At 54.9% G+C, this 19,788-nt stretch overlaps 7 protein-coding genes across 17 annotated transcripts; 4 read left to right on the top strand and 3 right to left on the bottom strand.

The window, feature by feature from the left end:
* The first annotated feature begins 313 nt into the window (after positions 1–313).
* On the top strand, positions 314–2,512 carry H310_01574 (TKL/LISK/LISK-DD1 protein kinase). Of its 7 annotated transcripts, XM_008864716.1 has the most exons (8): positions 314–623; positions 664–846; positions 897–1,061; positions 1,105–1,191; positions 1,239–1,400; positions 1,455–1,901; positions 1,953–2,231; positions 2,293–2,512. In XM_008864716.1, the coding sequence occupies exons 2-8, from the start codon at positions 796–798 to the stop codon at positions 2,395–2,397; spliced, it is 1,296 nt and encodes a 431-aa protein (XP_008862938.1). In that variant the 5' UTR covers positions 314–623; positions 664–795; the 3' UTR covers positions 2,398–2,512. The 7 variants fall into 7 exon arrangements, with proteins under 7 accessions (XP_008862938.1, XP_008862940.1, XP_008862941.1 ...); XM_008864718.1 differs by having other exon boundaries at positions 1,239–1,901; XM_008864719.1 differs by having other exon boundaries at positions 314–846.
* H310_01573 (hypothetical protein) lies at positions 2,492–5,662 on the bottom strand (the record flags this gene model as incomplete). The annotated part of the gene is made up of 8 exons (XM_008864714.1): positions 2,492–2,766; positions 2,838–2,953; positions 3,005–3,042; positions 3,096–3,233; positions 3,279–3,482; positions 3,526–3,645; positions 3,689–3,736; positions 3,794–5,662. The coding sequence occupies 8 exons, from the start codon at positions 5,660–5,662 to the stop codon at positions 2,492–2,494; spliced, it is 2,808 nt and encodes a 935-aa protein (XP_008862936.1).
* Positions 5,663–6,365: 703 nt separating this feature from the next.
* H310_01572 (hypothetical protein) lies at positions 6,366–9,247 on the top strand. Its single transcript, XM_008864713.1, has 8 exons — positions 6,366–7,711; positions 7,779–7,835; positions 7,892–8,017; positions 8,067–8,270; positions 8,326–8,463; positions 8,506–8,564; positions 8,633–8,751; positions 8,792–9,247. Exons 1-8 carry the CDS (start codon positions 6,377–6,379, stop codon positions 9,067–9,069), a joined length of 2,316 nt encoding a protein of 771 aa, XP_008862935.1. The 5' UTR covers positions 6,366–6,376; the 3' UTR covers positions 9,070–9,247.
* A 391-nt stretch (positions 9,248–9,638) lies between these two features.
* On the top strand, positions 9,639–10,474 carry H310_01571 (ATP synthase F1, delta subunit). The gene has a single exon (XM_008864712.1). The coding sequence runs from the start codon at positions 9,688–9,690 to the stop codon at positions 10,321–10,323; it is 636 nt and encodes a 211-aa protein (XP_008862934.1). The 5' UTR covers positions 9,639–9,687; the 3' UTR covers positions 10,324–10,474.
* On the bottom strand, positions 10,457–12,286 carry H310_01570 (hypothetical protein; the record flags this gene model as incomplete). Its single annotated transcript, XM_008864711.1, has 9 exons — positions 10,457–10,537; positions 10,595–10,764; positions 10,826–10,979; positions 11,048–11,176; positions 11,284–11,399; positions 11,454–11,517; positions 11,563–11,642; positions 11,704–11,854; positions 11,909–12,286. 9 exons carry the CDS (start codon positions 12,284–12,286, stop codon positions 10,457–10,459), a joined length of 1,323 nt encoding a protein of 440 aa, XP_008862933.1.
* A 110-nt stretch (positions 12,287–12,396) lies between these two features.
* Positions 12,397–14,931, bottom strand: H310_01569 (the record flags this gene model as incomplete). Of its 2 annotated transcripts, XM_008864709.1 has the most annotated exons (13): positions 14,868–14,931; positions 14,655–14,826; positions 14,321–14,597; positions 14,127–14,272; positions 13,812–14,078; positions 13,642–13,749; positions 13,419–13,538; positions 13,251–13,367; positions 13,142–13,202; positions 12,948–13,096; positions 12,805–12,882; positions 12,638–12,756; positions 12,397–12,580 (listed from the first exon to the last, which is right to left on the bottom strand). In XM_008864709.1, exons 1-13 carry the CDS (start codon positions 14,912–14,914, stop codon positions 12,397–12,399), a joined length of 1,845 nt encoding a protein of 614 aa, XP_008862931.1. In that variant the 5' UTR covers positions 14,915–14,931. The 2 variants fall into 2 exon arrangements, with proteins under 2 accessions (XP_008862931.1, XP_008862932.1); XM_008864710.1 differs by having other exon boundaries at positions 14,321–14,826.
* Positions 14,932–15,673: 742 nt separating this feature from the next.
* H310_01568 (hypothetical protein) lies at positions 15,674–19,736 on the top strand. Of its 4 annotated transcripts, XM_008864705.1 has the most exons (15): positions 15,674–16,299; positions 16,351–16,618; positions 16,670–16,896; positions 16,947–17,281; positions 17,343–17,518; positions 17,577–17,783; positions 17,829–18,002; positions 18,056–18,205; positions 18,266–18,406; positions 18,467–18,675; positions 18,728–18,913; positions 18,960–19,059; positions 19,108–19,206; positions 19,259–19,456; positions 19,510–19,736. In XM_008864705.1, the coding sequence occupies exons 1-15, from the start codon at positions 15,854–15,856 to the stop codon at positions 19,657–19,659; spliced, it is 3,066 nt and encodes a 1,021-aa protein (XP_008862927.1). In that variant the 5' UTR covers positions 15,674–15,853; the 3' UTR covers positions 19,660–19,736. The 4 variants fall into 4 exon arrangements, with proteins under 4 accessions (XP_008862927.1, XP_008862928.1, XP_008862930.1 ...); XM_008864706.1 differs by having other exon boundaries at positions 15,980–16,299; positions 19,108–19,456; XM_008864708.1 differs by having other exon boundaries at positions 15,980–16,299; positions 18,960–19,206.
* Positions 19,737–19,788: the final 52 nt, after the last annotated feature.

The raw sequence follows: 19,788 nt of genomic DNA, 5'->3' as shown, positions 1-19,788 counted from the left end.
GTGCCTGTGAAGCGATATTTCCCCTTCGCGTTGAATAGCACTGCGCATTCGCATTTTTCAACATATCGCCGCGTTTTCGGAATTTTCAAATGTTTCCGCCAATTTCTACACACATTCCTTCTCAATTTAGTCAACATTCCTATGTGTGAGGTCTAAACTTCAAATGAAATATTCATGGAGATGTACAAAAGGGCAAGTAATATTATTACATTCGTACCTGAAGTCACCAATTTATAAAGTGGCATTGCAATTATAACAGAGTAGATTCAATAAAATATGGAATTTCGTGTCTGACATTAAGGAAGAGACGAGCGATCAATAGCACACCCATATCTGGCCCAAATCTGGCTTGTGCTTGTCCCGATGCCAGCGACGAAGTCCCGCAACGATGTCGACGGAGACCCATCACCTCCATCAGCTCGGGAGGCATGCATAGCTGACATGGACTCGGTCGACCCTCAAGATATTGAGCTTGGTCCTATTATCGGGAACGGAGCATTCTCAACGGTCTTCTCGGCGACGTACAAAGGGGAGCGCGTGGCCCTCAAGCGCCAAGCGTATGGTGAGCATATCTTGCGCGAACTCTCCGTCCTCAAGCAAATCGATCACCCGAGTTTGCTTCGGTACATTGGTTCGTGTGAGTACAATCATCAGGACTCGAAGGAGGTGTGGATTCTGTCCGAGTTTGTCGGCGGCGGCGACGTGAGCAAGTACTTGAAGGGCAAGAAGTCCCCTCGCTTGACGTGGAAGGAAACGGTGCAGATTGCATTGGATGCCGCCGAGGGACTTCGATATATGCATGAAAGACACATTATCCATCGCGACATCAAAGCGGCCAACATGCTGGTGCGTACCGCCAACGTGTTTGTGTTGAACTTGCTTGTGGTTGTGTCTAGCTTGACGACAACTTACGAATTCGTCTGTGCGACTTTGGGTTTGCACGCGAAGTGGCATCCGACAACGAGAACAATGCCATACAGGACGACGGTCCGTCCCCGCAATCGTTCCAGACGCACGGGCGACGCATGTCGCTCTGCGGCACAGACACGTACATGCCTCCGGTATGGCCACGCCGTCGGCAACGTGCTCTAAACATGCATGCAGGAAATGTTATTTGAAGAAGACTACAACGAAAGCGCCGACATTTTTAGCTACGGCGTTGTCCTCATCGAGTTGCTCTGTCGTCGCCACGTATGCCGTTGCAGTAGAGACATTTTCTTGCTGACTGCACCGAATAGATCAACGAAGATGGATTTCTCAAGCGTCAACCGGCCAAAAACTTTGCCATTGACTTGGACCAATTTCGCTCGAGTGTTCGTCCATCATGTCCGCCGTCGTTGGTGCTGCTGGCGGAGAATTGCACTGCCTTTGAGCCGTCCAATAGACCCACTGCACGAGAAGTTTGTTCAAACAAAAACGCTGCGGAAAACAAAGCTAATGCTGACGTGGTGCAGGTGGTCGAGTGGCTGGAAGATCTCCAGAAAGACTTGAACGAAACGCGCATCTATCGCCGATCGTCGTCGTCGTTTGGTGTCCCAGAGGGTGACGACGAAGCGTCGTTGAGCGACTCGTTCGCGTCGTCCGCGGGGCTGCATCCTTACGACATGGACAGTGGCGACGATGATTGCGAACCGTCGGCCCACCTCCATGAAAATGACGAAGCCCACTTTGACGAAACGTCTGCGCCATCGTACGCCGGGCCACTGCTCATGCCACATGGTCACATGCATCGATGGCGACAACGATGGGTCGTGATTCAAAACTCGATCGTGTGGATTTTCAAGAACCAGAAACAGTACCAGTTGCATCGACAGCTCACGGACGAAGAGTCGTACAGCGACGGCAAACGCAGCGCCAAGCTCCCGATCTCGACCCCGTTGGCTGGATGTGTTCTCAAGCAGGTGTGTCTGGCCTCGTCGAAATGCACTTGGGATGGCAAGTGTCTGTCGTAGAAAATGACGAATCGTCGGTGGACACTGAGCCACCCCGCGCGAAACATCAAGTGGAAGTTCCAGGCTTCGACTTCGCACGACATGCAGCTGTGGGTCGCGATCGTATCTCGAGCCATCACAGTGGCAGACTACCTCGCGGCGGGCGACGGGTCTTCCATGCCGACTGACCCCGTCGACACTTCAGACGAAATCTACTCATGGCTCGACACCCTGGGGTTGGCGTGCTACTTTCACACGTTCAAGACAAAAGGGTTTGCAACGTTGGATTTTATTCGCGAGGTAAGGTTGGCTTGATGTCGATGCACTCGCTCGGACGTCGACCTGAATGGGATGCTGGCAGACGGGGCTTGGCGAAGACGATTTCAACTTTTTGAACATTCACAACGACGACCATCGCCAGACACTCTCCCATGCGGCACTGGTCTTGCGTGGCGAATCCGTGTGAATGCGCGCGCCATGGATTGTACAGAGAAAGCCATCCCTCGTGGAATCCCATCCATGAAGTCGTGTGCCGTGTTTTGAAATCAACGTTTAAATTGTTAACTCGTGCGATGAACCCACTCGTCGTCGGACGCATACTTGGCATGTGTGCACGCCCCCCAGTATAGCTCCATGTCGGAGGACTCTGGAACATTCACAAAGAGCTGGCCGAGGAGCTCTGGGCGCGCCAGAACGACTTCTTTGACGAGGCGTCGCTTGAGTCCTGGAAGCTTGGCCGTGGCACCGATCAACACGACCGCGCTGCAAAACGCGTCCGTGTACATCGGGTCGCAGTGATCCAGACTCGCCAATAACGCAGCGGGTACGGAGCCATCTACCACCGGTCCCACGTCAAGGCGACATACATCCCAGCAAACACAATTCATCGATAAGGAAAGCCAATACCCGTCGAAGGTGATCGTTCGAAGTAGACTTCTGGCCCGAGATGCAGCTCCCCATCCAGCGTCAATACCAGTGGCGTTGGAGACTCTCCTGCATGGAATTTCATGGTCGTGGGTTGCCTGCGCCAAAGCGTTTCGGTCTCGGTACGATCGACGGGGTCGGTGACTTACGATTGCTCGACGTCGTAGCGCACTCGACCATGCCGTTCCTGCACCATGCAACATGACGAACGATTCACGTCGTCCACGTCGATACACATACAAGAATAGTTGATGCCAACTGCACTTGATCTGGTCCTGCGAGCGCGGCAAACGCGGGCGAGACGGCCCGAACAAGCGACCTCGTCTTCTCGACTAGAGTTTTCTCCCCCACGTTGGCACGGACAACAGCATGCGACACCTACTCGACTACATGAACCACCATCGACACGGACTTCCGACGTACGATCGAGTTGTCGTAGATCGGGACAACAAACGTCGCGTCATCGCAAAATTCGACCACGAGGCCCGTGCGGACGCCAGCAGATTTCAGCGCGAGTTGAGCACTCGACGTGACGAGGACACTGGCGACGCGAACTTCTCGTAGCAGTTGGGTGAATACGGTCGCTTCGTCCGAGTCGTGCCAACCAGGCGGACGGACGACGACGACCTGCGTGTCGGGCATCAGAAGCCACTGACTTGACACCACGTACTTTTTCGACGCTTCGCGCGTTGCGAATGCCAACGCGGGATAGCACGTTTGTCCAAAACGCAACCGTGGTCTTGGGTCCGACGTCGGCGTGTTGCGCGGAGTGGTGCCGTTTGAATCGATTCTAGTTGTCGTGATGAGCAAGGTGGTCCTAATGAGCAACGTACGGGGGACGAGGGGGCCATGCCGACGCCGTCACACAAGCTTTGGTCGACCTATTCCACATACACGGATCTTGTATGGACGATCGAAACTCGCGCTAGGGACCGCACCTTCCACTGGAGTGTCGGCAGCGACCATCCATCTTCTTGGTCTGACACCAGGCCGGCTTGAACACGGTTCGCACCAACAACGACGGCTAGAATCGCTCCATGTAGTGTGTTCAATGCGCCGCTCGCGCTATCCTCGGAGATATCGGCATGGCCGATGTCTTGAGGGCGCAACAGGTCCTTTGAGAGTTGCGTTGGCTCGTTGAAACTGAGTGCCGGGACTACTCTGTCGATATCGTCGCACCATGCATCGTGACCATCGCATTTGCCCAACAGCTCGTTGCACGACTCTTTGACGGTGTCAGCTACTCGGCATGGCGCTTCCACGACGTCGCACTTTTGTGCGAGCTCGTTGTTTAGAGCTGTGGTGTTCTGCACCTTGTCCTCCATCGAATGGATGCGGGCGGATAGCTCAGCGAGTTGGGCGTTCTTTGCTGCGTCCATCGCGATCAGTTCATCCTTCAGACGGGTCGCCTCCATGGACTGGTTGCTCGATTGTTCCAGCGCCCGCGCTAGCATTTGTCGATGACAACCCGTCATTTTCAACTTCAGTGTGATTTCCATGTCACGCGCTTTGATGTATTCCACCTGCTTCACCGCCAGATCGTACTGCAAGCACTTCGTTTCGTATTGAGCCGTGAGCGCCACCAAAGCGTCGTGTAACTCTGCATTTGTGCGCCAAAGCTGCTCCACGTCACGAGCACTTTTCGTTTCATCGGACGCAGCCAATGCGTCCGTGCATGGGGTCTGCAACGCCTCCATCTGGGATGTCATGACATCGACATGGCAGAGGGTCGCATCGTGCTTGGCTTTCCAAGCTGTGTTGGCCATTTCAAGGCGTTTGATTGTGTCTTCCAGTTCTCCCACACGATGCTTCGCGCATGTTCGCTCGGCGTCCCACGCCTGGCATTGCTTCTCCCAGGCAGCTTCAAGAGCACTCTTGGCGGTCTGTACGTCGTGCAATTGCGTCAGCAGCGCCGCCGCCGTTGCTTTGTCGGCGCTGTGTGTGTCTTGCATGTGCGCCATCACACGCGCCTGTTTCTCCATGTCGTAGCGCAGGGCCGTCAGCTTGTCCGATGCAGCGTCGTAGGCCATTGTGACTGACAAGCACTTGGCTTGGAGGGCGGTGATTTCGTTTTGGGCCTGCGTGGCGGCATGCCGCTGTGTCTCGAGATCGTTGGTTCGTGCTGCGACTTCCACTTGCAACGTCGATATTGCAAGCTCCAACGCTTGAATCGTTTCGATCGACGACTCGTGCTGCAGTGTCAAGTTGTTGCATTGCTGTTCCAGCGTGGTCTTTTCCTCCACCAGGCGCTGTTCTGTTACCTTCGCCGCGATGTCTTTGATTTCTTGTTGTCGCTGGCTCATCGCGTGGGAATGTTTGGCGTCCCTGCTCTGTGCTTCCAGCTGTGCCAAGTCGTGGATGAGCGCCGCGTGCGCCGCTTGGCTTGATGCCAACGCCGCCATCAAGTCGCGCACTTGCTGCTGCGCATCGTTCCGTTCAAGTTGGCTCATGTGCAGCTCCTTCTGCACGTCGTTGAGTTGCTCGTCGACATGTATCTTGGCTGCAAGAATGTCCGCGAGCTGGGCACTATGGTCGCGGCGCATCGACTCAATGCGGTCTCGGTCGACTTCTTGTAGCAATTGAAGCGACGCGATCTTGGTCGTGAGTTTACTCTGCTCCTGCTCGAAGTCCACATCGGTATTGGTTCCCTGTGCGGCGTGGCCAGTGCCATCGGTGGTTGTGCCTTGGCTGGACATACTGGTCGATCGCAGCACGAGGGTTTGATACTTTGCCGCCAGTTGGTCGTACGCGACTTGGCGGAATCGATTCTCGACTTTGAGTCTCTCAATTTGACGCTCGAGGGCCATCTTTTCGTCGATCGCCGGTGCGGTCGATGAAGGAAGCGTATTCACGCGTTCATGTTGCGATGCCTGGCTGGAGGACTGTCTCGAACCCGCCGTGGGGGTTGTCGAGTGAGAATCTGCATGTTGGTTTCGGGAAGTGGGCGGCGCTCCAGTGTGGGTCGACTTGGACGGGTGCGAGACGGCACACCGCAAAATAGTTGTGAGCATGCTGGATGTGTCGGGCAGCAAGTACGCATGCTCTTCATCTCGAGAAGAAGCGCGATCAACTGTCTCCACGACAAGCTTCGGTCGACAACGACCAGCTGAGGAAGTCGATGGGCGCGAGGTGACTATGGATGGACGACGCCGGCATTGTTGCCGCGCGTGTAGTCCAAACGACGGTGTGGACGATAAACGAACCACGGGTGGAGTAGCTGTTGTTGCCTTGAGAACTTTGGCAATCACCTACAACGTGTGCATGAGGGACTCTGACGCCCCGACGATGCTACATACAGATGAGCGTCGTGCGATGGTTTCGCCGTGCTCGTCCGTCCCGCTCGACATGGACAGCGCACGCTGCCTCCGCAGACTACTTCTGGTCGGTGGTGGGTCCATCGGACTCGAGGTCGACCGCAGTGCCGTCGTTCCCTCAAAAGGCTCGGAGAAGCTCCGCGTTGAAACGCATGCTAAAATTACCCCCCCCCTCATGCACCTCACTTGAGAAAGTGTTTGGTTGACATGGCCGACAACTCCAGCGCGACAGGGGGGATCGATTCCTTCGGTAACCCCCCGCCCACCCCACCACCCCTCCGTCGCAATACCAGCTGCATTGCTTTGCCGCAATATGCTACTGTGATGCCCGTCCCAGCCGCGGGGCTTCGTTTTGACACCATGATCGACTCGGCGTCCCCGACCCAGTTCGCTACAGTGGGCACCGGCAAGACTGTGGACAAGGCGCAGTCGCGCATTCCATCACCCACTCGACGAAAAGCCCCTGCGCCACTTCACATGGATTCTCCTCCAAAGTTGACCGATGCCGTTGCAACGTCCATCAGGCGGCCTCTCCTGCGAAGCGCCTCCACGATCGATGTGTTCCAGCGCAAAAGCCCGCCTAAATTCCACGACAAAGAAAGCGATTCAGGGAGCAGCGACGGCGGCAGTCGCCGGGCGACCATGACGACGGCATCTTCGCCATCCAGCAAACTCCGGTTTCCTCTTCGCAAAAAGGACTCACCTGGCAAAGTGGCCAAGTCGCCATCGTCGATTGGGGCCCCACCAACTCCCCAGCAAACATCGCCGGAGAAAGCGGACAATTCCACGAGCCAGAACGCATCCGACACGGTCATCCAACTGACGTCGCGGGTGACCGCATTGCTCGGCGAGATAGAACAAATGGAGCTCGAAAACAGCGACTTGATGTGGAAGTGTACGCAGATCGAAGGCAAACTCCACCACGAGCAGCAACTGCGCGCAAGTGCTGAGAAAGACCACGAAGCAGCGGTGGCAACGTTGACGCAGCAATTACATGCCCAGACGGCGGCAGCGCAAATGTGGCAAGCAAAGTTTGTCGAGGCCGTCAACGCATCCACCTCGAACGCGATCACGATGGCCGAATTCGAAGAAAAGGAAGCGGAAATCGCACGGTTGTGGCAATGTGTCGACACGATGGCGGGCCAAGTCGAGGGCATTGCAACTCTGTCGACTGCGCGCGCCACGACTCAAGACTGCACAGTCGAGTACATGCACAGACTCTTGGAAGGCAAGTCGCTCGAGGTTGACACCCTGCGCAACGCGTTGTACGATACGGTGACGCTGTGTTTTCTGCACGAACTGGCCCAGGGCCACGATTCCCGTGTCTTGCACACGTTCATGGCGAGTCTGGGCAGTGATGGGGCAGCTTTTGAGTGGCTCAAAGCTCGCTTTTGCAGCAAAATCATCGACGACGGACCGTTCTCTAAGCTCGAAAATTGCGTTGGCACGATCGTGGTGCAGGCTGGAACGAGCCACGTCTTGGCCGGAATTGTCGACGACGACATGGATGCCGGCCTCATCCTCCCGGCATTGGATTTCTCGGTACAACCGAACGACACATGCAGACCGAGCGCGCCGCCGACATGCTCATCCTCCATCCCACCTGTAGGTCGTCAAAACCGCCTCGTCCATCGAATGCTGCCTTGAATGCGTTCAACAATCAAATGTGCGGCGACGAATCAACATGTCCACTTGGGCCTTGACGGCGGTGACGCTGACTAGGGAGTGCACACGATAGCGTTGGGGGGCTATCTCACGCGAAGGCGATCGCTCGTGGAAGCGTCGACGCGCAAGAGTTTGTTTTCCATCGTGTTTGATGCTTTGAACGTCCGTCCGGCAAAGTACAAGGTACAGACAACGGGGCGATGGTATTTCACCTCTCGACGGCCGCGTTCAGGTCGTGGCAGTGGTCAAGCCGCTTTGGAGTCTGAAGGACAAGAGCAAGCTGACGAGTATGCTTCTGCAAGACTTTGGGGTCGCCGCGTTGATGCTGACTACGACTGCTGAAATGGCCCTGCGCAATGCAGGGCTCACGACTGGCGTTGTCGTCGACATTGGCGTCGACGGCACGTTTGTCGTTCCGATCTACGACTCGACCATTGTAACAACTGCCCGCCTCGATCACACACACCTCGCGAATGAAACGATCTCATTAGATGACCCACGCCGTCGTCCAGGTTCATGTGGGTGGGCGCCACGTACTCGAACATACCGCGGCGCTCTTCCGTGTGTCGTCGCCACAGTTTGCCGCGCTGGCCCCCGACATGCAAATGCAACTGGTGCTCGCTATTTTGGTATGCGTCCGCCGTGCCCTGTCTTGTTTGAACGTTGTCTAGCAAAGCAAAGGGCATGTGGGGTACGGTCCAGCCAAACCTGGCGGTGGACAGCACGACGAGTACGTGGACATTCCCATCGTTGTGCCTGTGTTGTGGTTGTGAACTCGTATGCGACGTTGCTCCTTAGACATCCCCCGATTGCATTTGAGATTCAAAAAGAAGTGGGAGCGTCGTGGATACTGGCTGCCGACACCGAGCTCTTCCTTGGCCCTGAAGTTCTCTTTCATCCGTCGTTGCATTTGCATGGTAGCGAGAGGCATGCACCATCTACCTAACGTCAACGTAGGGTCGACGTGGGAAGGACTCCACGATGCGCTGCTTCGAAGTGTCGACTTGTGCGACCCCATCGTACGTGACGAGTTGCTTGGAGGTGTCGTGCTGTCTGGCCGGGTGTCGAAGCTGCCCGGACTAAAGCGACGCCTCGTGAAAGAAGTCGTCGTCAGTCGGCACGAATTGTTGGGAAAGATCCATGTCCACACCCCAGACCACGCCGAGTACCAGGCGTACTGGGGCGCGTGCACGCTAGCCAAGTACGCGTCCGACGACCAGTGGCAACTGGAGTAGTGTATGCCGTGCATGCCGTGAGGCGGGTGGTGTCGACAGAATCTCACTCGAACGACCAAGTGTCCTTCCCAAAGACTAGAAACAAAAGGCTGCACGTAATATCGTGCGTCGTTCAATAAGTCGGGATGACCATGACGTCGAATCGATCTTCGACGCGTATGCTTTGCTCACCAAGCGCAAGACCGCTGCACGAATATGCATGCAGTGATACACCATATTGGCTCACCAGGATAGGGTCCCCGCGTGCTTTTCGTCGGTGCAGTCTACATCTCCTTTGTTCCACCAATACGTCAAACTGGTTGCACAGCCTGCGTGGCTGTCATTGACCTCTGGCATGTGAAAAATGCCTCTGGAATACGCCGCGTTTGAGTGAAGCAGAAACACTTCGGCTCGTAGGCATCGGTCATCAGGGTGCAATGCTTCACGTCGTGTAGTACGCCAGTTCGAGCGCCGATCTGAATTGGTTGCATAATATTCATTTCCAAGGGTCCTCGTTCCCGATACATCGAATCTGAAAGGTATTGAATTTCAGAGGATTCGCCCGTCGATTGGAACCACTCGCTGAGGGGTTGGCACTGACTGCATATTTTCCCCTTTAGAGCCGAAAGAACCGCCGTCATGCTGCGCAAGGCCATCCAACGCACGTTCTCGACCGCGACGGAAGCCACGATTGATGGGTTCGCGTCCATGCATGCGCCCAAGCTCCAGCTCTTTGGCCTCCATGCCAAGTACGCGAACGCGTTGTACTCGGTCGCATCCAAGGAAAACGCGTTGGAAGCTGTGGAAAAGGAGTTGAAGACGATCCACGATGAAATCGTCGCGAACCAAACGTTTGCCGAGTTTTTGAAGGACCCGACGATCTCCCGTACGGAAAAGAAGCACGACATCTCCAAGGTTATGGACGCCGCTAAGTTCTCCAAGCCCGTGTCGGGTTTGTTCACCGTCCTTGCCGAAAACGGCCGTTTGGGTGATGCCAAGAACATCATCCAAACGTACAACCGCTTGATGCGTGCTCACCGTGGGGAAGTGCAGGCCAAGATCACCAGTGCTGACCCGTTGACCAAGGAGCAATTGGCGCAAGTCCAAACTGCGTTGAAGGCGCGTGTGCAAAAGGGCGAAACGTTGTTGCTTGAAACGGTGGTCGACCCCACGATCCTCGGTGGCCTCAAGGTCCAAATTGCCGACCTCTTCATCGACCTGTCCCTTGCGACCAAGATTGAAAAGATCGAATTGATGCTCCAGAGCCGCAACTAAGCAGTTTACACATTGCTGTTGGTTGTACCTTGCTTCTGACGACTTTTTCCCTCTAACAAACAAGCTCTACGTGAGGCTGGTCGTTCCCGCCGTCTATATTCTCACTACGGCAGTCCTCCGTGCTACACGTGATCTACTTTTTGATTGCCGCCGCCAAATCGTCCTCGTCTGAACTGCTTCCATCGCCCATGTCCACGTCGTCATTCGCAGGTGCCTGGTCGAAGTGTGCTCAGCCAAGACGTTACGATACATCATGATCCAGTTCACGCACCTGGGAAGCAGTTTGGAACTCGCTCTGGACATGCACGACTTCAGATTCTTCCTCGTCACTGTCGTCGCAGTCCACATCGGCAGTCGCGGTAGCTGATGGTTTTGTCACGTGCACCGTTTGTGTGAGTTGATGAAAGTGTTCTCGCGCCGCTTGGGTGATCGAGAGGCCCTCTGCAGACACGAACTACATGAGGCCAACTACTTGCACATGCATGCACCACGACGATCGTACCGCTCGCATGCTCCAACGTTTGCATGAGCTGGTGCACATCCGCCGCTTGCGTTGCGTGGTCGGCTCGCAGAGGAATCGGGGCATGCAGCGTCTTAAAGTCTACAATCTCTTCCATGGCTTTATCCAGGCCAGACACATCCAGTGGCAATGGCTTCTAAGAACACGATGCAGGTGCTGTCAGTGCGACCGAGTTGCCGTCAACCACCCAGGGAAGCAACTTACATGGACAGAGAGCGCATCCACTGACGCGTCCTGGAATTCCTTGCCGCGAAGGTATGCGCGGCGCTGCTCGATGGCGACGCGGTCGGCCTTTTCGGTTTCTTCTTTCAACATGTCGGTCAACTCTTCCGCCTGGCATTCATCACGATCAAATTCAAGGAACATTGCGGACTGGTTCTTTCATTCATGGACTCTTGGAGAACTCTCCAACTTTACAAATTGGAGACACTCGTGCCTACCTTGGCAGCGGCAATGTTCGCACATCGGAGGACGACGTCTGTGTCGATGGAGACGCCGCCAATCTTGTGCACCGCACACAACTCCCGATATGAGTTGAAAGTGTACGTGATTGATCCTAGATGCCATGATGTCACTACATGCACCACCTACGCATGCGCGTGATTGCTACCGTCGACGATCTTTTCCTCGCGGTCTGTGGGGTCTAGCAATGTCACCGGGTCGTCTTGGTCGTTCTACGGCGACGTGTAATCAATACCGACTTCGTCAGGAGGACATACCGGGTCCAACTGGACAAAGCTAAATGAGATGGACACGGGGATGTGATGCAAACTCAGCGGAATCAACGTGCTGTCGTTGCCTGTGGAAGACGTCATCCATCGGACACAAAACTGGAGGTCCTCGCGGAGAAAACAGCGTACCCAAGCTCTCTGGTCGACGGAAATGCATGAGAGCGGCAATGGACGCGATCGAAACAGCATCCACCAAGTTGCCACCGTGATCCAAGATGTGGACAGTGCACTTGATGGCCCAGACGCTTTCCCCCGCGACAATAGCCAGAGCTTCTGTGTCCTAGTCGTGGGGATCAATTCTTTGTCTCGTTTCGTGGTGTTGGTGGCAACAAACCAGAGCCTTGCAATCGCGGATGGAGCGTTCGACAATGCGGGAGAGCTCCGCTGCCCACGCCTTGTGCGCTTGCTTGTGCTCAAAAGTCGCAGCACCCATGGGCGAGAGTTCAACTTGAAATTGGAGAAAACCTTCCGTGGGTCGGTCAGGAAACGGCGCAACGACTTCACCAGACACGACCGCGAGCACCCGCGTTCGACCAAGCTGAAACTCGCATTCGCTTTGATGTTCCTGGAGACACCGACGCAGGGACATCTGCATCCGGCGGAATTCAAGCAGGCCACGGCCATCAGCTCGCTGACCCGTGTTGGCATCTGCTTTCCGGTTGGCCTTGAGAGACCCCAGCAAGAAGTCGCGCTCGTTTGTGCTCAGCTTCATTGTCCAGATCGCGCGTTGCGAGTTTACTGCTCGTGATTATTGGATGGCGGCCAATTATCCGGATAATCATGCTATCCGTACATCGAATTGCCATGTTAATTGAAATTCCGTCATGGGGTTGCCAGCGCGATGGCCTGGATTTCCTGCATGAGAGCTTGGTTCTCATGCTTTACGAGCGCCATGTCGTGATGTATACGCTCCAGATTGGCCAGGTTTACGTGGTGGGTCAATTGGGAGATCCACATTTCGAGGCCGCGGCACTGGTTTTCGCGCTTGCCAGTCTCGGCCACACATCTACCCATCGCGATTGTCAAACTCCCATGCCATGAGGGGAAGTCGCCAACTCCGTACACAATGAGCTGGTCAAACAGTTCTCGGATCGTGGTGAAGAGACGATAGCATTCGATGTAGAGTTGTCTTCTGTCGGGGCGTAGCTTGTCGTCCTTGGCTGCACGGAAGAGGCGCTCCTCCTGCCGAAAACCACCATGAACGTTCGGTCAACCTCCATTCGTTCTTACCGCAATTGCTTCGCTTCGCTTGAGCTTCTCGGACGACGCGTTGATTTGTTTATGCACCGTGCGAATGTCCGCGACAATCTACTCCGAGACACAGTAGATCTTGGTCGCGATCCCAACGACTGCACGTCGTCTCAACGCAGCACCTTTTGAATGTCGGCTTTTTGCTTGTGTACTTGCTTGATGATGTCCATGATGCGCGCCGTGTACATGCTGCGATGGATTCCTTTCGCCATCGCGTCGTACTTGCGCTCGAGAATCTGCCGCTGTTCTTGCTTTTGGATGAGTGTGTCCCCTACTGCCACGTCACGTCCCTTCCATGTTCCTGTCGATTCCATACCCAGCGCTTTCGCTTCCGCTCGGAAATACGCCGTTTCGGACTCCAGCGCATGGGCGCGCTCCTACACGCTTCAATGAGGTTCGCGTAGGATTCGTGCGGGAACGACGACAATGCGGTGCACTTGGTTGGCAGCATGCGCTTCCAGCTCTCGGACAAGGGGAAGGCGATGGGTCTCCCACTCCTCCGCGAGCTTCATCAAGTGCGTTGAACTCTTGGCGCACATATCCTGTGCAAAGGATAAAGTCGTCGTCAGCGCTGCCAGACAGACGAGGTAAACCTGGAGTTTCGCAATGTTGGTCGACGCATCCGTCAGCATGTCGAGGGTCTGGTGCCGAATCGCCACGTCTTGCTCCAAGTCCTTCAAGTCATCCGCCTTGACTGCCGACCGCGCTTCAATCTAAACGGCGCAGCAGTTCTTTGAGCAAGAACCTCACGAGATACCGGAGCACTTTTACGTGTGGTAATCTAGGCCACAGTGGGAAGAGCTACACGTGACTGACCTGTCGATTCAAGTTGCGCTGTTCTTCACTTGCCAATTGCACTTCATGCCATGCTACTTCGTTGGCGGCGCAGCGTTCCCGCAATTGAATCAGCTCCGCTTCAAGCGCCTACACACAAGGATTGAGTCCAAGCATAACATGACATGGATGTCTCGGTCAAAACAACGCACTTGCAATTCTTGCGCATGTTGGTCCAGTGACGTGGGGGTAGCTGTTTCCGCCGTGTTGGCAAACGCTTGAGTTCGAGGCACAGTTGTTGTCGACGCAGCAATGTGAATTGCCGAAGACCGTGCCTGCTGGAAAGATGCTTCGTTGTGCTGGATAAGTTCACGAGGTTCGCTGGAATGCTCTGTTCCGTGCTGCGCCGCCCGTCTGGCCGATTCAAAAGCGGTTTGAAGGGTCGCACTCAACGTCAGATTTGGTGTCACCGTCGCATGCTGATAATTTCAGAAGTGATCAGGCGGATGTGAAGCAGGGCAACTTACATCCGACGTGTACACAACTGCACTTCGGGAGAAGTCCAAGGCAAGGGAGAGTGCATTCAACTCCAAAAGAGACCGTTGTTTGTTGAGCGGACACAGGGCACTGTCCGTAATGAGGGGCTGCTTGGACGCCACATACGCCCGTCGAGCTGTCGTGAAAAGCATTCATTACCCGAAGGAATGCGAGGAAATGTAACCTGGAGTTGAGCACTCGAGCCATGCTGCCGGTAATATAGACGTGCGCTGGCGTTGGAGGCGGTTTGCGACGACGCCAGTAGGTTGACGCAACGACGTCCACGTCTGCAAAGCAGCAAACATGCTTTGGCGGAACTGAAGTCGTGGAGTATCGACATCCTTAACCTCCTTCTCAACTTTCGGTAGTTTTTGGATGATCCAGAGGAGCATGCGACGAGAGTCGATCTCCGTCGGATAGAGGATGTGATTGTAACCACAGTCGTGTTTGTAGCCCCTTTTCTATCAGACGGATGTGGCGTTGATTGTACGCTTCGACATGTCGGGAGAGTAACATACTTTGAACTGTTCGGCCAGCGACGCGGCGACGCGATGGCGCTGAGCCACGCCCTTCGGGAACTCGAACTTGAACGTCTGTTGCGAATCCTCGATTTGATCGAATCCCCACGACACGATCTCCGCCAATTCAGCCGCAGATATCGTTGCCAAAGGAGGCACCTCTCCACCCCACCTACGGCCATTAGATGGAAGATGCCAAGCACGCCGACATACCCACTTTGCTTGAGAGTCAGCGCGATGAGGTCGTCGGACTTGTCCATTTTAGCGGCGACGGTGCTCAAGATTTTTGTTTAGATCCTGGAATAACGATACTTCAATTGGCCTATTTTATTGCAATCAAACGAATCAGAGGTCGACATAACAAATATATCGCTCCATGATAGGCTGTTTCATATTATTTACAGCGAATGGTATAGCTTCATTCGACAATAGACGGTGCCTTGTTCTAACGAATCGACCAAAGCTTCACCAGCTCGTCGAACTTGGCAATGGCTGGGCTTGGAATGGTTCCGTTGGAGCCGTATGAACAAGGAAGGTGCCTGGCTCTACTTGTATGCGTGAGGAACGGCGAATTGGCATGTGTTGGCCGCTTCTGAATGTCAAAGATGTTCAGTCGCCCAATGCTCACCACAGCTCTTGCAAAGGAGCTAAGGTGATGCACAGTACAGAACTTCGACAAGAGTCTGCCTGGGCACACCAACGTGTCGCCCTGTCCGACAACATTAGTGTTGTCACATCGCGACCGCCTTTTCTCGAAACAAGTTCCAGTAGTTTTGCGCGCATGGTCGAGCCTCGCATCCATACAATTCATGACAGAGATTCAAAAAGTTGACATTGCAAAGAACCCCCTCCCTAGGCCTTTCTATTCATGCCACGATCGCCTTGAACGTGACGACTGGTGTACGGTTCTAAGGCCCGCACGGCGACGCAGTGCGCCGCCAGACGTGTCGATGGAAGCGACCATTGCACATGCGCTAAGAAGCGATCTGCACATGCCCAGCATGGTAAAGTGACACATGGAAGGACCAACCAATCAGGACCGCGGATTGTCGACATGGGGTAAAACCCCCTCTGAGAAACGCACTCTCTTGTGGCATCGAGAAGGAGTCGACGGCACGAGGTGGTCAAGATGCGCCGCCGCTCAAAGGGCTGTGGAACTGGCCAAAGCCCAGTGCCGCGCGTTGCGTCGCGCTCGCCGCATGCGCTATGAGGACAGCGGTCCACAACGTTCAGTTCACAGATCAGTTGGTCGCAATTCAACGAATAGCTGGGTGGACAAACATGGGAAAAACACTGGGACCCACTCTCATTTGGGAAAGGTGGCGATGGCGTCGCAAGATGCGCCCGAGACGAGCATGCGCCTTCGGTTCCTTCAGTTCCTCGACAGTCGGCCATGGCATTACTTCATCATGGCACTTCTTCTTGTCGACTTCCTTGGCAACTGCATCGTTGCAAGCGTCACATCGACGGAGACGTTCTACCATGCAGCCCGAACAACTCGCTTGGCGTCGGCAGCGTGCGCAATCATGCACCTCATTGACAGCGTCGGTCGAGTATGGAGTCTTCGACGATCGTATTTTCGCAACGCTGCCACGGCCATTGACGGGTTGGCTGTTGTCTTGCTGCTCTTGACCCTCGCTGCGCGGTACGAGTGTCATCTGCTTTCTCAACGAGGAGGACCCACGAACATTTGTAGATTTGTGTGGGCCGACGACGTCAAGAACGTTGTGCTTTCACAGGGCGGATGGACGAACAAGTACCAACTCTTCCACGAAGTGCTCACGAATCAAAAGGAACAGTACATCGCGGCACTCTACTGTCTCGTTGTCGCGGGGCGAATATGCCTCAAACCCCGCGCGCGTACGTTTTCGAAAAAGCTGCACAAATACGCAAATCACGACAAGCTCGAGATCAGTCTGCTAAGTTTGCGCACGGCGATCCATCGCATTCCTGGAATTCAGGCGGTACGCCCAAACATCCGCCATCCCACGATCTGAGCATGTGGTAAACCCCAGGCGGTGGTGGAATTGATGGAGATGGACTTGGCTATGGTCTGCGGCCGCCAGGATGGCAATATCAACCGCGAAGAGCTCATGCGATTCCTTCAAAAGGCCATGCAGTACCGACCAAAGGAGTTGTCGGTCGATGCGTTTCTCGCATACTTGCGCCAAGTGGATGCCACGTCCTCGATGCAAAGCACCTACGGCGCATACGAAGTGGTCAAGTCGACCTTTCGTCACTGGTGAGACCCTTGCGCATGGCACGTCCTCACTCTGTGCGGCGTGTGTACAGGGCGTCCCAGCGCTTCGACCTGGCGCTGACGGTCCTCGTGGTGGTGCTGTATGCGTGCATTGTGCCAGGATTGGCCTACTTCCTCCAGATCTTGACCGACCAAGCGTTCCCTTGGTACATCACGTTGGATCCGGCCCACGATAACCTATGGGACATCTACACGATCACGAATGTGACCAAACGCATCGTGTACAAGGACGAGATGGCGAACGAAAACAATTTGAATCCCAAGGAAAACAACTTGTTCATATTCGTGCCCCACGAGTCGCTCCAATTTGGCCTGCTCGGACTCTTGGCACTGGCCGTCCCGTTTGTTGCGTGCGACTACGCCATGGGTATGCACAATCGCGATGCTGTCCGCGCCATTTCCCACGCGTTGACGAGGCAATGCATTAGGATATTTTCAATCCAAGATGATCGCGAAAGCGACGCAGCGAATGCAGGACACCCTTCTGTCTGTGATTTTGAGCCAACCGATTCAATTTTTCAACGAGCGCCCCGACGGCGACTTGAACAACTTGTTTCAGTCCGACATTGCGCGCGTAAACGCCATGTGGCAAGCTGTGTTTTGGGTACGTGCCGCACGGACGTGAGGAGTCGAATGTGTGCTGACTGCACGCGCGACGGTAGAACTTGATGCAGCCGATCGTGGCGATTGCAATCGGGTTTGGATTTCTATTGTACGTGCAACCAGTGGTCGGGATCATGGCGTTTTCGTTCGCTGCGATCGTCGTGTCGTCGGGGCCGCAGGGCCTCGCCGCGTCCAAGTCGGACGATTTCGGAAAGAAGAACGCGATCGTGTCGACCGAGTACCAAAACGCCATTGCGTGTCAAAAGGTAGACATGTCTTGATGAAGTATTGATGGTTGTGGTGGCGTGTAGGTTGTCCGAGCGTATGCGATTCAATCGTCGTTGCTCGCCCGCTTTGGCGCGTCGATTCAAACGTTGGGGACGGCGCAATTTGGAAAGGACTTTTGGAGCGGCATTGTTCAGATATACATTGAAAGCGCCATGTTCATCTTTGTGGCGGTCATGACCGCGTGCCTTTCCATCAAAGTCGGACCAGCGAGTGGATGGACAGCCGCGTGATGTTGAATGGACGATGATAGGTTTACCACGGCGACATCACTCCCGGCGAATTCTTTGCCAGCGTCACATTGATCAACCGAGTGTCGACGCCAGTTAGCGTCTTGGGCGGATTCATGCGCGTAGCCATTGGGAACGCCAGCAGCTTGCAACGGCTCGACCACGTGCTGCAGGTTTCTACCTCTCGAACTCGGCAGTTGCTGCCTCTTCAACTTTGCACGATCGAATGATAGATGGAGCCAATGGACAACACCCCCTCGACGCCGCTGCCCAACTTGCATCTGATGCAAAAGAACATTGCGCTGCACCACGTCAACTTCCACTACTCGACCGACCGACAGATCTTGTTCGACGTCGACGTTGTGTTTAAAATGGTATTTATGACGGTAATTGGATGTGGTATCTCACAAGGTATGGACTTGGTGGGGATGTAGGGAGAGTACAGCTGCATCGTGGGGCCGAGTGGGTGTGGAAAGAGTACGCTCTTGGGATGCCTCATGCAGCTGCACCCCGTGTCGTCTGGCCGCGTCATGATAGACGGCGTCGATTTGAAGCAGTTTTCCAGTCGAAGCGTGCGCGATCAACTGGCAGTTGTGTTCCAACAAGGGGGCGTCTTGAACGGCACCATCATGGACAACATTCGGTACGTCGCGATGGCCGCATCAAAGGATGCTGACTAGGCATGGCAACGCTAGCTATGGCCAGCCCACGGCAACGGACGACGATTGCAAGCGCGCTGCCAAGTCGGCAGAGTGCCACAACTTCATTGAGCAACTCAAGGACGGGTACGACACGGTTGTGGGACAGCACGCTCTAGTCAACTTGAGCGGTGGACAACTGCAGCGGATCTGCCTGGCCCGCGCGCTGGTTCGAGAGCCAAGGTAGGCACCGTCCAAGTCGACGGCTTCACATTTCACGGTGGGACAGCGTGCTCTTGTTGGACGAAGCAACCAGTGCACTCGACGCCAGCACGGAAGCGAGCATTGTCGCGACGCTAGAGCGATTGACGCGCACGCTAAACATGGCGGTACGAGGGGCTTGAGCGATGTAGGATTGCATTCGTCGTGTCGAGTAGGTGGTCAGCGTGACACATCGATTGAACACGGCGCGCAATGCCGACAAGATCGTCGTGATGAGCAATGGAAGCATCGCCGAGTGCGGAAAGTTCAATGAGGTATGCGTGTGAGGACTGTCGACGGCAAACCTGGCTGAGAACGGGGTATTAGCTGATGGCAAAGCCGGACTCGATCTTTGCGAGCTTGATGCACAAAGTGGACAATCTCTCGCCATCGCATGACCCGACAACCTCTCGCCAGTCGGCCTCACGCTCGTTCGGCGCGTACACGCACAACGAAGACATTTGCAATATGATGGAGACCCACCAAGCCTTGATGGAGTACCAAAAGGCACTCAGCACGCGATCGGTACGACAAATTTCGATTACTGCGCGCGATATCTCACAGTGAGACACAAGCAGGAGGACGAATTGTCCGCCTGGCAAGTTCGCAAGAGCAGTTCGGCCAAACGTCAACTGTCCCGCATTTCGCGTCGCTCCGTTCAAAGCAACGACGACGCCCCCAACGACATCACGACAACCACCAACCGCGACAGCTACATCGTTATCTAAGTTACAAATCTACGCACTAGTCGTTGTTGCCCAGCCAAGATGCGTTCAAATATACCATTGATCCAAGTCGAAACAGTACTCCAACAACCCACGTGTTGATGCCAGGGGCTAAAAATGCCACGGGCTAAA

This window comes from Aphanomyces invadans (genome assembly GCF_000520115.1).
Source record: "Aphanomyces invadans strain NJM9701 unplaced genomic scaffold supercont1.2, whole genome shotgun sequence".
In the NCBI taxonomy this organism is placed as follows: Eukaryota; Oomycota; class Saprolegniomycetes; order Saprolegniales; family Verrucalvaceae; genus Aphanomyces; species Aphanomyces invadans.
The sequence above is the reverse complement of the archived record's forward strand: the minus strand, read 5'-3'. Positions and strand labels throughout refer to the sequence as shown.